The sequence below is a fragment of the Solanum stenotomum genome, chromosome 9 (assembly GCF_019186545.1).
Source record: "Solanum stenotomum isolate F172 chromosome 9, ASM1918654v1, whole genome shotgun sequence".
NCBI classification, from domain to species: Eukaryota; Viridiplantae; Streptophyta; class Magnoliopsida; order Solanales; family Solanaceae; genus Solanum; species Solanum stenotomum.
The window spans coordinates 10890735-10905762 of record NC_064290.1 but is presented as its reverse complement, the minus strand read 5'-3'; the positions used below and the strand labels follow the sequence as shown (position 1 = coordinate 10905762).

At 31.7% G+C, this 15028-nt stretch overlaps 1 protein-coding gene across 1 annotated transcript; it reads right to left on the bottom strand.

The window, feature by feature from the left end:
• Positions 1–12916: 12916 nt before the first annotated feature.
• On the bottom strand, positions 12917–13973 carry LOC125876542 (NADPH-dependent oxidoreductase 2-alkenal reductase-like). Its single transcript, XM_049557753.1, has 4 exons — positions 13812–13973; positions 13638–13720; positions 13419–13545; positions 12917–13345 (listed from the first exon to the last, which is right to left on the bottom strand). The coding sequence occupies exons 3-4, from the start codon at positions 13494–13496 to the stop codon at positions 13091–13093; spliced, it is 333 nt and encodes a 110-aa protein (XP_049413710.1). The 5' UTR covers positions 13497–13545; positions 13638–13720; positions 13812–13973; the 3' UTR covers positions 12917–13090.
• Positions 13974–15028: the final 1055 nt, after the last annotated feature.

Genomic DNA, 15028 nt, shown 5'->3' with positions numbered 1-15028 from the left:
ATATATATATATATTTGTGATGGATTAAAAGAAAAAATTGGTGTTTGTGATATATGTTGAGTATCTAATCTCTCCTTAGAATATCTGTTTGGATATGATTTCAAATAATAATTGCATTCAAGTCATATGTATACTTATCAAACAAACATGTGTTAGGCAAGTCACAAACTCAACAGACAACAAACAATAAATGTATATTTTATGTGTATAATATCAAACATGTGTAAAGCAAGTCATAAACTCGCTTTAACTCGTTTTACTTATCACTCACTCTTGTTTTTTTATTTGCTAACTTGCTTTTTTTTTCTTTTTTACTTGGCTACAACTCAAATAATCACCACCTCTATTTATAGATGGTATTGAAAGAATCTAACAATTGATATTTTATACTCTATTTTCGAATGTTCCTTTACTTATCTAATTTTAAAACTACTCCATTCTAAAATATTTCTAGGTTGTTCTCTCTACGACACTCATTCTAAAGATCTTCCTTCAATTCTCTACAACACTGAAATATTCTAGATTCTTATTCTTGAAATGTTTTAGATATTAATTAAGTTGGTAATGAGTTTTTAACAATATCCATAAAAATGGTAATGTCAGCATCATGACCAGCTAGAAGAATAATAATGCTCAATTTATTACTACACGCATATGAAGTCTTCACTCATGGTTCTTGGTTCTATGGAGGCATCCAACAAATAATAATAATAATAAAAATAATAAATGGAGTCAGTACGATTGTGTTAGAGTTTAAAGCAAATTTTGGTGCGTTACGTTATGTTTTTTGTTTTTTTGGACTGATCGAACACAAATTATGACCTTCCGTCAACAAATTGCTTATAATAAGTTAGCATCAATCAGTACTATATAGAATACTTAGATGCTATATATTTATGAGATTAACTTCTCTCCACTAACGGTGGACAATAAAATTACACTGTCCGTTCCTTTTTAGAAATACTAATTTCTTTTAATTTAATTATTATATTTTTACATTTAAAGATTTATGATTTTTCAGCTTCTCTTTTTCTTTACATTTTTTATTTTTTAAAATAAGTTTTTTTTGAAAGAACGTTCAAATATTTTTGATACTATCAACTTTAAGAATTATTTAAATAAATTGGAGTACATATGATAGTATATGAATTAAAGTTTGTTTTAAATTAATTTTTGTATTGTTGATTGAATGAACTAAGAAGAGAAGATATAGTTTGAAGCAATAGAAGCATCAATCCAAAAAGTTTTTGATGTTGAAAAGAACACTTAATAAGATATGAATAATTATTTTATAAGATTAATTAGTCCAAATTTTTTTAAAAGAAAAAAAGGAGTAAAAAGTTATTTGATGATTGTCTCAAATTGCTTCTATGGTGTTGATGAAGAACGAGGTGAAAATAACGAGGACAAGAAAGTGGTGAAAGAATCCTTCTTATTTTTGACAACCAAATAAGAATCCTAAACAAACTCGTATAATTAATTTAGAGTTTAAGTTACCATAAAATACTTTTTAAATTATTTTTATTTAAATATTTATAATATGTGAACATATTAAAGAAAATAAATATTTTTAAAAATAAACCAATAGTGTTGTCAGTGGAGAAAAGTTAATCTCTATATTTATATAGTGGCACAATCACTTAAGAGAGTGAACGTAATAAGTGGATTATATGACAATGGATCAACCACCAAATTAAGCTATAAGACAAGAAGGGGTCATTTGGTAGGGTACATATATATCGAAATCAATATATGGTAGGGTCAAAATATTTAGATATATTGTGGAAGCTAACAAGCAAATCTTGAAGACACTAAAAAAGAAGATAAATGAGAAATATTTATTAAAAAACACAATAATTTAACATGGTTCGATTAAGCGACATAATTCACAAGAGGGAGATAAGCACTCCTCTATATAAATGAGAGTTCAAAATATCAGAAAAATAATCTCACAAATTCACTTGAAATAAAAAAGAGGCAAGTTCTCACATTCCAAACAAAAGTACTCTCAAAACCATTAAAACTGCATCGGAAAAGGGTCATATTTGCCCTTGTACTCTTAGAAAAGGGTCATATTTCCCCTTCGTCATACTTTTTTGGTATATTTGTCCTTACCATCCAACTTTGGGCACATATTTGCCCTTGTACATTTAAGTATTATTTCACCATTTTTATTAGTCTACGTGGCTCCATGTGTACATATTTTTATTATAATTGGAGTAAAATTTTACTTTCTATTTAGTATTCTATCCGATCCATTTAGTAAAATTCGACCCAACCAAAACAAAGATCCATTAACCCGATTCCAATACTCGGAACGGATCCGTGTGACAAAAATATACGTTGGTTGGGTGTTTTTTGTCAGAAAAAAATGGTTACTGGACTTCTTCTTGCAGAAACGAATTTATCTGGAGAGTGGAATTATAGACGTTTGAGGCATTATCACAAATTCCTGGTCTGCGGACACTTAGTTTTCTAAGCAATTTATTTTCTTGACCAATTCCGGAATTCAATCGAATGGGTGCTTTAAAAAGTTTTTGTTTGTCGAAAAATCAATTTTCTGGTGAAATTCCTTCAGATTACTTTGAAAAAATGTTGTCGTTGAAGAAGTTATGGCAACAAATTTTCGGATGAAATTTCGTCGTCATTAATGGAGCTGCAATATCTCATTGAATTGCACCTGGAGAACAATCAGTTCTCAGGTCCAATACCGCCAGCCTCGAAGAAGTCTGACATTAGAATTACTCCATCTTTCTAACAATAACTTGAAAGGGGAAATCCCTGTTTCGTTATCATGATTCAATCAGAGTTCGTTCGAGGGGAATTCCGAGCTTTGTGGTGAGAAATTAGGCAAAGTTTGTAATCAAGCCATAAATAGCAGCAGCAACACCAGCACGAGCAGCAACGACAACAACACTAATAATATATAATGCAAATAATGAGTTTGGTTTTAGCAAATTTGATGGAAGTAATGGGTCGGATACGTTATATTCTTAATAAATCAAAAGTTACGTAATTAGAGTTGATGTTAACTACTAACTATTTGATTCCTTACATTTGCAGGTTCAGGTTCGATAATATATTAGATTGAGCTTAAATTGTCAAGTCATTAACTTAATGATTATATTTAATTTATTACAAGAACTTCTACTTATACCTTTTTACATAAAGTATTTTTAGTAATTCAACAAAATTGTACTAAGAATCGAAATACACGCAAATTAGTTGGTAAATAAATATGAAGATATTAACCAAGTGCCTGCGCAGTGCGCCTGCGTGGAGTTGCAGCGTGAAAACATAAAAGTAAGGGTGTTTTTGGAATTTGAGGAAGAAGAAACCCTATGCTATATGATGTTGGAGCTTTCCCCAAGTGAAGAAGGGAGAAAAAGGAGCAGAAAAGGCGACGACTAGCGAGAGGAAGAGGAGGACGCGGTACACTACTCGAATCCAAAACGGAAGTTGGGATTCAAAGTTTGATGGCTATGTTTTCTTTTTCTCTTTTGTTCTTAGTAAACTTATTTTCATCCATGGAGTAGATTCTTAGAGGGTATTTGACAAACATGTTGCATTGATGAATTTGTTGGGATTTTGATTTTCATTCTTATGCTTGAACTTGTTATGGGAATTGGAATTAAATTGCAACCTTGTTCATTATTTTATTTAATCGAAAGAGGAATATCTTGGTGAATATTGTTGCATAGTTTTGTTGGATTGAATCAATATATTTTCTCTAAAGTAATCGAAGGAGCTTCTTGATAATTATTGATTAAATCTAAAGGAAAAATAGTTGAACACTACTAGAAATTTGACTTACTGCAACGCTTATTTAGCAACGGTTACACAATCGTAGCAATAGATCGCCTATCACAACGGTTATAACTGTTGCAATATATCCTTGAATCTAATAAAACAATTCTTATAATAAACCGTGGCATCAACTCTATACCCATCCCTATAGTCTTTCTATGGCTACAAATTTTAGAATTGTGGCAATAGATGACTCTATGGCAACGATTATTTTAGGATAAATATTGTGCTTCTGATTTTTATCCCTAAAATATATATATTTCCCTCCACTAATTTTGCAAAGCGCCAAAAATTTTCATCTCATTAAAAAAATCAAAAAGAAAAAAGCCCTTTCCCATAAAACCCTTTTTCAACCAAAGCACGCTATTTCCCAAATTCTCAGCAAAGTTCTGTTCCAGCAATTCTCAGCGAAGTTCTTGGTGAAGAAAAGAACATCGAAACTTCTGGTGAAGAAATCTGTCTAGTGAAGCTCGTTGGTCTTCTTGAGCATTGGTATTTTTTACTTCAGTTGAAGCTCCACTGGTCTTCCGACAGTGATTTCTTAGATATAAAGGTGAATAAATTTTACGTTTTCTCTGCTAGTTCATGATTTCTAAGTCCACATTGAATGATTTTTGAGAAATTTTAAAGAATAATATATGAGTTTGTCTTAAATCTATGTTATTTGTTCTAATCTAGGTTTGGCATATAATCTATTTGTGGGTTATAGTTTGTATTTCATGTTTGGTGAAGATTTGAGAACTCTCTAGCAAAAGTCTTTGAGAGGGTGAATTTCAATTTTATGAGAGAAATTTTGATTTGTAGTTGATGTTTTCCTCAAAATAACGCACAGGACATATTTCAGGTAAAAAAAAGTCTAAGATACTTGTCTTTTTTTTCTATACAATAAACTGAATATAATGGACTGATCAGATTTGAAAAACTCAAGTTACAAATTCACTAAAGAGGATTGTCCAAATTTTGTTTGTTTTCACAATCAGGTCATTCATATATACTTAGGCTTGAGCTCATTAACTAGGTCTAGTTTTACTCCATTTGTTACACCTCCCCATTTTCAGCATTAATATGCTCAGCTCGCCTTATATTCTCTGCTTCTTTTCTGTCTGTTTATTTATCACCTTCTGATGCACAAAAAATCTAATAGTTATGGCCCAAAGAGAACAAAATAAATTTATATCTTTAAAAAAGTACAGTCTTTTGGCACTCGAGACTGTCCTCACAATCAATGTCCAAAGGGCCAACTTTGTTAATCGATGTTGAACAGAGACGGATGGGACAATGTATAAGTTACTACAACAACTGTTTTACTTGAATGGGACAATCTGTTACTTATTAAGAATGATTATGATTTTCCTTAAGTTACCATATCAGATTTGCTATGAAAGATTACTTGTTATTGAAAATTTATAAGTTAAGCTGATTTCATAACTGTCCATGAATAGAATTCGAACTTTTACTAATCATGTCATGTATCTGTGTAAATGAAAATTTAGATACTAAATGATGCAGCAACATTACTAATCAGTGGGTGAGTTGATAACTTAGCTGAATGAGTTGCAACACATCAATCTGGAAAAGCTCTCAATACTCTTAATCTTTGGATTGGTGTTTTGACGGTAAGTCAAAATCATACTAGTGAAATACAAATTACAAAATTGTGAGCTCTTTTGTTGGAGTAGAGAACAAAGAGATGGTGTCTTCCCATCCTCAATTCTTTTGAAACTTCAAGTATTAATTAGGGTATATTTTGTTCTTCATATTATTGATCTGAGATGTGCCTGATTTTTATTGAAGTAGATTAAGTAAAAAGTGTTGATTGATGCTATCTTGTCCTCAATGCTTAAAGAAAATAAAACTTGAAGTTGCAATGATATAATTTTCTCATTTCTGTAACAAATATGTTGGGCAAGAGTCGAGAGTTATTATTCCTACAATTTGTTTGTTGACAATCCAACCTAACTAGATAGTCGAGAGTTATTATTCCTCATTTCTGTACTTCATTGGTGTGATTTGTTTTTGCATCAAAACATTGATTGAAGGCAAATCATTGAGCTTGTTTTTGTTGATTAATGGTTGATTTTATAAGGAATGGTAATGCCCTGTTTTAGTTCAGAGACTTGAGGATTGGAATGCATTAATTGTCTGCTACCTTAAATGAGTACACTCCTGAATTGACTTTTTTCCACTAGTGTATCCATGACCTTTTGAATTAACATGATGGATTCTCCCAATTGTGCTGATTTTATTGATAAATTCTTCCCCTTTACTCTTGGAATCGCGTAGGACTTTTACTGCAACATAAATTTTACTGGAAAGTCTGCCTTTGTATACAGTTCTAGGATAGACACAATGTTTTGTTTGATGACTAAGTCTGAATGGGAAAAAATTGATGGGTCACCGCTTTTGTAACTCCATCTCCAATTGTTGGTCAGGTTTATTTGAAAAAGAAGGCATTAAAGTCATCAATTCCAGGAGCTTTCCCATCCTCAATACCTTGTAAAGCATGCCAAATATTTGTTTGTGTCACTGGTTCTATCAATTGCAATTGTTGGCTCCTATTCAATACATGGCCTAAAGAACAAATTTCAGGCTTGACTGCTGGTTTTTAGAGTCCTAAAATCTGCAGAATTTATGCTAAAATATGGCATTAAAGCTGAAGTACTCTAAAAATGTGAATGTGCTGACATCTGCATTTTTATTTTGAAGTGTAACGTGCTAAATTGTGGAGCTTATTTGTAGTGAAAGTGTTGCTGAAACAACACCATAGAAACTGTAAATAGAAAAATTATGTCCATATTAAAGCTTCAATAGAAGAATCATATAATAGCAATAGAACTGCACATGAATCTGTAAATTTCTGAAAATTGGTAGATGAACCCTAGGAAACCCATCTTATCAGATACCTGTCATACAGTCTAGCAGTTTTGTATTTCTTTTGTTCCTTTGTTCTCTTGTTTGGTAACAAAACAAAGAGAACTAGGTAGTTGTTCTGGTTGGACATGGATGTATGGTATTCTTTACACCGTCTCCAGTTGGCATGAGATACATGCATTCATTTTGGGATTATTGACTTCCAACTCCCTAGGCTGAAGCATCTATGGCAGCAATGAAATTGCGGAAATGTTTTAGATTAGTCCATACTCCATATATATAGTTTAATTTTATTTGAGTTTATATATGTATGTCTTAGATATAGAGTAATAACTTTGTAATATTTGACTACTGTGGATCCATTAAGCTTTTGCGAAAAAATTGCTAAATTATTTATATTTTTTCTAATTGTATGTAGGTGATGAAATCGAAGAAGGTGATGAAAGCAGTAGTGAAGACTTGACATAGGAAGGAGCTGAATTGTTGATGTTAACTTTACTGACTAGAACTCTTATTTTTGAAGATTAAAAACTGTGTGGTGCATGTGTTTCACCTTTTTTTGGATGGTATAAAAGTATTTGTATATTTTGCTTTTATTGATATTAGCCAATTATGGATCTTGAATTATAATTTTGGTAATGCACATGTCTTCTCATGAACGATTTATGTGTATTTTATGTTATAAAATTACTGCAATAACTCAATAATATAATATTTGTGGAAGTGCACCAATAATACATATATGTTGCAATAGCTTAATAATAACTGTTGCAGAGAGTAAGAATTGTTGCAATACCCTGTAATAACCGTTGCAATAGTCATTGAGCGATATTTATAATCGTTTAAAACTGTTGCCATAGCCATGGAGCGACATTTAGAATTGTTGCAGTACCATGTAACAACCGTCGCAATAGAATGAAATGGTTGTTGAATAGAGAGAAAAACTGTAGCCACAGCCTCAAAAGAACCGTGGCATAAACTTCTTTTCCGACGGTTTATAACCGTAACAATACGACACTAATCGTGGGCAACTAATTAAAGTGAAAACCGTGGCAATAGGTCTATCTACTGCTACGGTTATTAGAACCGTCGCACATAACCGTAGCAACAAATCTATTGCTACGCGATCAGTTGTAGCGGTTGCATAAACCGTGGCCATAGAGCTATGGCTACGGTAGGATAGTCTATTGCAACGGTATATGAACCGTGACAGTAGATCAAATTTCTAGTAGTGGAAGGACGTTACTTCCTTAAGAACAATCATTAACATGTTTTTGCATATTAAAATCACTTGAGTATAATTGGTTTATTCTTTAACTTGAGATTTACTCGGAAGAGAAATCTAAGGCTTAAAGGATACTTTAATAAGCTATCGAATTCGAGAGAATCGATAGAACTTTAGATGTGGTAAATGAATGAGTCAAATCCTAACTATCATTATGCACTTGTTAGTCTTGTACCCTATCTTTTAGTATTGATATTAATCTTCATAGTTACCAATTGATTTTAATTTATCATTTAGTCTATAAAGTGGTTCATAACCACAATCAACTCCATTATTTTGATCACCTGAATAATAATTAGCAAGATTTGATTGAATTATTATTTGTATCAATCCCTGTGGAAACGATCTTTATACTATACTATCTTTGACTAGCGAAACATTAAACTTATAGTGTGTTTGTGCTTGTCATCTCATCAGAAGATGGAACAAAATATTCGTATATGTGAATTAACTCCACAAAGCTCAAACTGGATCAGTAAGATACAAATTATAGATATATGTGGCCCAGCAGAAAGCAAGGAAAAAAGGGTGAAATATCTAAATATGATCCTTCAAGATAAACAGGTACTACATTACTCTTTATCACTGTCTCCTTTTTACTACCTCTGACTTTTCATTTTACATCACTGTTTTTAATGTTTCAATTAACATGTGTGTTGTGCTGTTTCAAATACTTTTCTCAGATATCAGCAAATCAATCCTCAACATTTATATATTTCTAACAGTCTAGGCAACTTTTCCAATGTCATCTTCCTCTTTTCTCTCTTCGTCTTCAATGTTGAACATACAACAGGTTGCTGAATCCCATATGAGATTTCCTGTTGTCCTGGCTTGTAAATTTTGGTAAACTGAAAACTTTGGTAAAAACAATTGTTTAGAAAAGAACAATTACTTATACCTGGACCTTCAAACTGTGAAAATAAAAGGAATTCTTATTTGTCTGACCAATGGGAGAAATACATTTTCCTTCTTCTGTTGTCAATGCTTTATCTCCTGCTGGTTTAATCATGTATTGTTGATATGTTTTATACTATCTTTGATTGTAAATTTTTGCCTCCGGGTATTATTATAACTAAAACAATGATACAGTATAGGACAATGATTCATTCTCCCACCTCTCCATTTTTATGCTACAACTACTAATGTGCTCTTAAACATCAACTGAGACTAAAAGGACCAATGCCACTCTTGAGTAAACTCAAAGGTATCTAAAACTAAAAACCAGAATAACATAATGATTAGGACTTCTCTTTCAATCCGAAGTGTTATTATTTAGATTTGGAACTCTTTGTTTTCAGCTCTGCATTTTTTGCTTACTTTCCTGGATTTTTGTATTCTTCAACATTCTGTTAACTAATCTGAATTCCCAGGTTGTAACGACCCCAACTGCTATTTGCCAAAAGTTTGAATACTTTAAAAGTTCAATAACTCATTTAGTTGAATGAGAACGGACCTGCTATATCATTACCCATTACCTTTTTCCCAACCATTCTATATATCATGCTATTGACAGTAGCACAAAACTTGAACTATTAGACAACTTAATAAATACTTACAGATGTTTATGTAAATTGTCTATGTTTGTGTCAACTCTGCTTCTAAGCATAGCTAAATTTCATGTTCAACCACAGGAAGATCAAATAAAGGGCATTGTTTACGCTGATGACATTCCCTATTATCAAGGTCGGATCAAGCTCTACCACACCTACTACATTGCAGGAACACGCATGCAACCGTCAAGTTCCAACTATGAAAAACCACTGCATGCTTTTGAATTGGTTTTTGATAAGAAAAGCGTACTGGTCGAAGTTGAGGAAAATGATATGGATGCATTGCCACTTCCGACAAAACTTACTGTCACATCTTTTACATCTATTAAGCAGCAGGTCCTTCAGGCAATGACTGATCTAAACAAGAAAGAGTTTGATAAGTCTGCTTTACCCTTTAATAAGAATTGCGAACTTACTACTTCAAATGTACATATGTTCATTTTAAATGTCGTCCTCAACAAATATACTAGCAATTGTTGTCAATTGTTTTTCACCGAGATATCTTATGAGTATGAACAAATGGTTGCAGGAACTTATTGTTATGGATTATATTGTAAGTATATTTGTTTAACCTAAAAGGAATTTGATTGTTTCTTTCAGTAAACTTTTAAACAATAAATATGCACATAAATTTGTTGCACTTTACAGTAAACACACTTTCACCTTCACTATATGGGATCAAACCATTATGGATAATGAAGGCAACAAACTGTTGCAGCAGCTCCATGAATATCCTATAATACTAGCACGTCGTATTGGAGGATCAAGATACAACGATAAGCTAAATTTTTTTTTTGCTAATATTTAGCCTAATGACTTACCAATATTATAGGCTTTAATATTGTTGGTTTCACCTACATCAGTCTTCTATTTGTAGAAAACATCTTTTATTCGTAGGAAAATTCTACATTTGTATTGGATAACTGGTGTAACACACGTAGGTGAGCTTACCTACACATGTGTGTGCAACTGAATGTATACTAGGAGAAATCTACCGTTTTTCCATTTCAGTTTTATTTGTCCGCTGTCATAATGATATATATATATATATATATATATATATATAATATAACATCCTCTTTGTTTGTGATGTTGGGTTCACCTACCATTTTACTAATGATTGATTAGTCTTACCATACTAGCTTTAAATGATCTCGATTGGCATACTATAAATCATCTCTGAGTTCAGACTTATTACTAGCTAATTTAACTCACACAGGGGTATCATTGACGACCAAATTCAACACAGCAATTCAAATTGATCCCCCTTATGCACAAAGCCAGCAACTACGAGCATGGTATTACTGTACTCCTTCATATATTCTCACTGTGTTATTCTACATATATAAATTAAACACTGTCAACAATTAACCTTCTTGGAAATTCTCTGCAGGATCACAGAGAACAAAGCAACACTTACTTCATTTACTTTGAGGAGCACATCAAAATCTGGATTTCTCATCTCTATTCCAGTAGATAAAGAAGTCATCCTAATTGCAAACACCGAATTCCAAGAAGATGTTAGTAAAAAATTGATTCATTATTAATCTTAAGACTCACTACAAACACCTGCATTCACTCTTTTCCTAACACAGGGACAAACATTTTCAATCGAAGCAAAGATATCCTTCCCAGCTGACCAAAAGAAATACTATGTTTTAGTATGTTACAATTGTGGACAGGACATTCGTTATCCGATCATCATGCAAATTCACTGTATGAACTGTGGTCAACACATAATGCTCATCCCCAGGTACTCTATTACTACACCAATGATATCAAATTCTTCTACTTCTTAATTCTTGATGACGAGTAATAGTGTTTTCAACATACAATCACAAGTGCCGATTTAATGTAAATCTGGAAGATAACGCAGGTACAACAACAGGGATGATTATGAACAAAGAGGGAGGAAAATTACTATCCCTGACTGCAGAACAGATTTACGAAAGAACTTCCACTAAGGTATAAGTTCTAGCTAAATAATATATGTATGATTCTTACATTAATAAACTTATCAAAAGAATTTCATAAATATTCATTTCACTCTCATAGAACAATTGTCCACCTATGAAAGATCTCCACACAGGCTTTATCAACAAGATCTTTTCTATTCGGGCAAAAAAGGCGTTTGCACATGCTCCAAACACAACTGCTACAAAACTATATATTCAGTCGTGCATGGAAAAGGAATACACCACACATCCTCCTACAGAAACCAATATCCAGGAAGCAAGCAAAAGAAAGCAACAGCTTGAACCAGAACAAGTGAGTGAACAGGCAGAATCATTATCACTGAGAATGAAACAATTTTCCACTAAATAGAGATGCTAAACTTTCCAAAAAGCTCTCAATGCCATTATATATTTTTTGCTTGGACTTTATTTTGCCCTCTTTCAAGTGAACTTCCATCTCCTTTATAAATTCCTCAAAGTTATTATAATAAGAACCCACCATAAATCCTTTCATCACAACTTCTTTACCCACCATGTTCAATAAATTTCTAACTCCTTCTCTTTCTGTCCAAACCTACAAATCACCCATTCTTGTCTTAATAGCTTAATTCGGTGGTTGATCCATTGTCATATATATAATCCACTTATTACGTTCACTCTCTCTTAAGTGATTGTGACATGCACTATATATAGCATCTAAGTATTCTATATAGTACTGATTGATGCTAACTTATTATAAGCAATTTGTAGACGTAACGCAACAAAATTTGCTTTAAACTCTAACAGAATCGTACTGACTCCATTAATTTATTATTATTATTATTATTTGTTGGATGCCTCCATAGAACCAAGAACCATGAGTGAAGACTTCATATGCGTGTAGTAATAAATTGAGCATTATTATTCTGCTAGCTGGTCATGATGCTGACATTACCATTTTTATGGATATTGTTAAAAATTCATTACCAACTTAATTAATATCTAAGACATTTTAAGAATAAGAATCTAGAATATTTCAGTGTTGTAGAGAATTGAAGGAAGATCTTTAGAATGAGTGTGGTAGAGAGAAAAGCCTAGAAATAGTTTTAGAATTAGATAGTTAAAAGAACATTCTAAAATAGAGTAGAAAATATCATTAGTTAGATTCTTTCAATACCATCTAAAAATAGAGGTGATAATTTGAGTTGTAGCCAAGTAAAAAAGAAAAAAAAGCAAGTTAGCAAATAAAAAAACAAGAGCGAGTGATAAGTAAAACGAGTTAAAGCGAGTTTGTGACTTGCTTTACACATGTTTGATATTATACACATAAAATATACATTTATTGTTTGTTGTCTGTTGAGTTTGTGACTTGCCTAACACATGTTTGTTTGATAAGTATACATATGACTTGAATGCAATTATTATTTGAAATCATATCCAAACAGATATTCTAAGGAGAGATTAGATACTCAACATATATCACAAACACCAATTTTTTCTTTTAATCCATCACAAATATATATATATATATACCCTCTTATACAAGTAATAATTAATGCAACATTTTTATTTAAAAAATAGCATAGTTAACAAGCATAATATATAATCTATTTTTGCTTGTTTAATCATTCTGAGAATTACTTTTAAGGAGTAACTTGAAGAATTACTTTTCCAACATTGGAGCTAGTAAATAGAGATGTTAAACTCTCCAAAAAGCTCTCAATACCATTATAGATTTTGTGCTTGGACTTTATTTTGCCTTCATTCAAGTGAACTTCCATCTCCTTTATAAATTCCTCAAAGTGATTAAAATAGGAAGGCACCATAAACCCTTTCATCATAACTTCTTTACCCACCATGTTCAATAAATTCCTAACTCCTTCTCTTTCTGTCCAAACCTACAAAGTCCACGGATTTTTTTTATATAGATATGTCGAGTCAGTAAGTTTCGAATACTAGAACAAAAAATACCTTGTTATACTCGGATATCATTCCACAAAGTGCAATACGAGCTCCATGGTTGACGTGATTAAGGACAGCCTCAAGCATTTTACCACCAACATTGTCAAAATATACATCAATTCCATCCGGAAAATATCTATAAGAAAATAAGGTAAATTTTAAGTTATAGTAAGTATTATTAATCCAAAATAAGGTGAAAAAAAGGCTACAAAAATCAAAATAGTTTACTTGGTTAGTGCAGCATCATAATCTGTCTCTATACGGTAATTAAAAGCTTCATCGTACCCATATTCTTCTTTCAACAACTTCACCTACAAAAAGATCAAAATATCAATATACGATAATTTGAATATTTAGTTTTAGTACAGTGGACAAGTAAATGTGAAATCGACAGAGTTATACCTTATGATCAGAGCCTACACTTCCGACAACTCGACAACCTTTAACTTTGGCTAGTTGTCCAGCTATGATTCCAACTCCTCCGGCTGCAGCCGATATGTAAACATTTGATCTCTCTTTAGCATTTCCAATCTTTTCTATGCCCACCCACGCAATTTTTTTCCCTGAATTTTCATTTTGGTGTCCGATGGAAATGCAAAATGAAACGACCGAATGGAAAAATGGAATGGGAATTAAGAACATTGTTACTAATCAGTTTGCTACATTGAAAAATTGGGCATTTCCACTCAATCTAACGTTACAATTATCACTTCAATAAAATAGAAATAACGAATTCCTGGTTTCCCTTCGTCTGCCTCCAAATTAACATTCCTACCTTAAATCATAGTCATGCTTTAAAAAAAATTATGCTCTAAATTATTTGTTAATTTCTTTCCAATTTAGAATCTTTGAATTATTGTATATATTCAATTTATCGGTGTTGCGATTCTTTACGATCCCAATTATTTGTTAAATTCTCTCTAAAATAGAATGTTTGCATATATTCAATTTACCATTGTTGTGATTCTTGACGATGTTGGTGCTGCATTATAGATTAGTAAAGTGATTACAGTATCAATGAATCCTCAAGAAACAAGAAAGCGTCCTGCCAATGCAACAGAGTTTTACAATAAGAATGCCAAACAACGCGAAATTTATCAAAATATGCCCACATCTGGAAAAGTGAAAATGATTGGATGAAACTATTTGTGTAAAATTTTTAAATTTATGAACCAAACCAAACTAATAAAATTCGGATTTTTTTGGATTTTTCAACCTCGGATTGGTTCGGATTTTTCAAATACCAAACCAAACCATTGTGTCGAATTTTTAAATTTATGAATCAAACCAAACTAATAAACCTCGGATTTTTTCTAATTTTTGAATTTTTTTGATAAAGTTTGCATACAACCATATAATTAACTTGTGCTCCAAATATTTCTTTAGTCCAACCAAAATACAAATATCTAAGATGTTTCTTAAAAAAATAACACAAAATATGATATTAGTATTGATGACACAAAAATATTCAATAAAAAATAATAATGATATCATCATATAAAATAAATATTGCAAAGTTATAATGAAAATGATCATAATTTAAAAGTACTAAATCATGCTAAAATAAGTTTAATAAGTATTAGTTACATTACTAAATATTTAAGGAAAATTAAAATTAG

Bases quoted from the DNA above. Each gene is read 5' to 3' on its own strand.
- LOC125876542 (XM_049557753.1), bottom strand. From the start codon at position 13,496: ATGCTTGAGGCTGTCCTTAATCACGTCAACCATGGAGCTCGTATTGCA. The intron at 13,346-13,418 runs GTATTTTTTGTT...TGGACTTTGTAG, and splicing joins TGATATCCGAGTATAACAAG to GTTTGGACAGAAAGAGAAGG.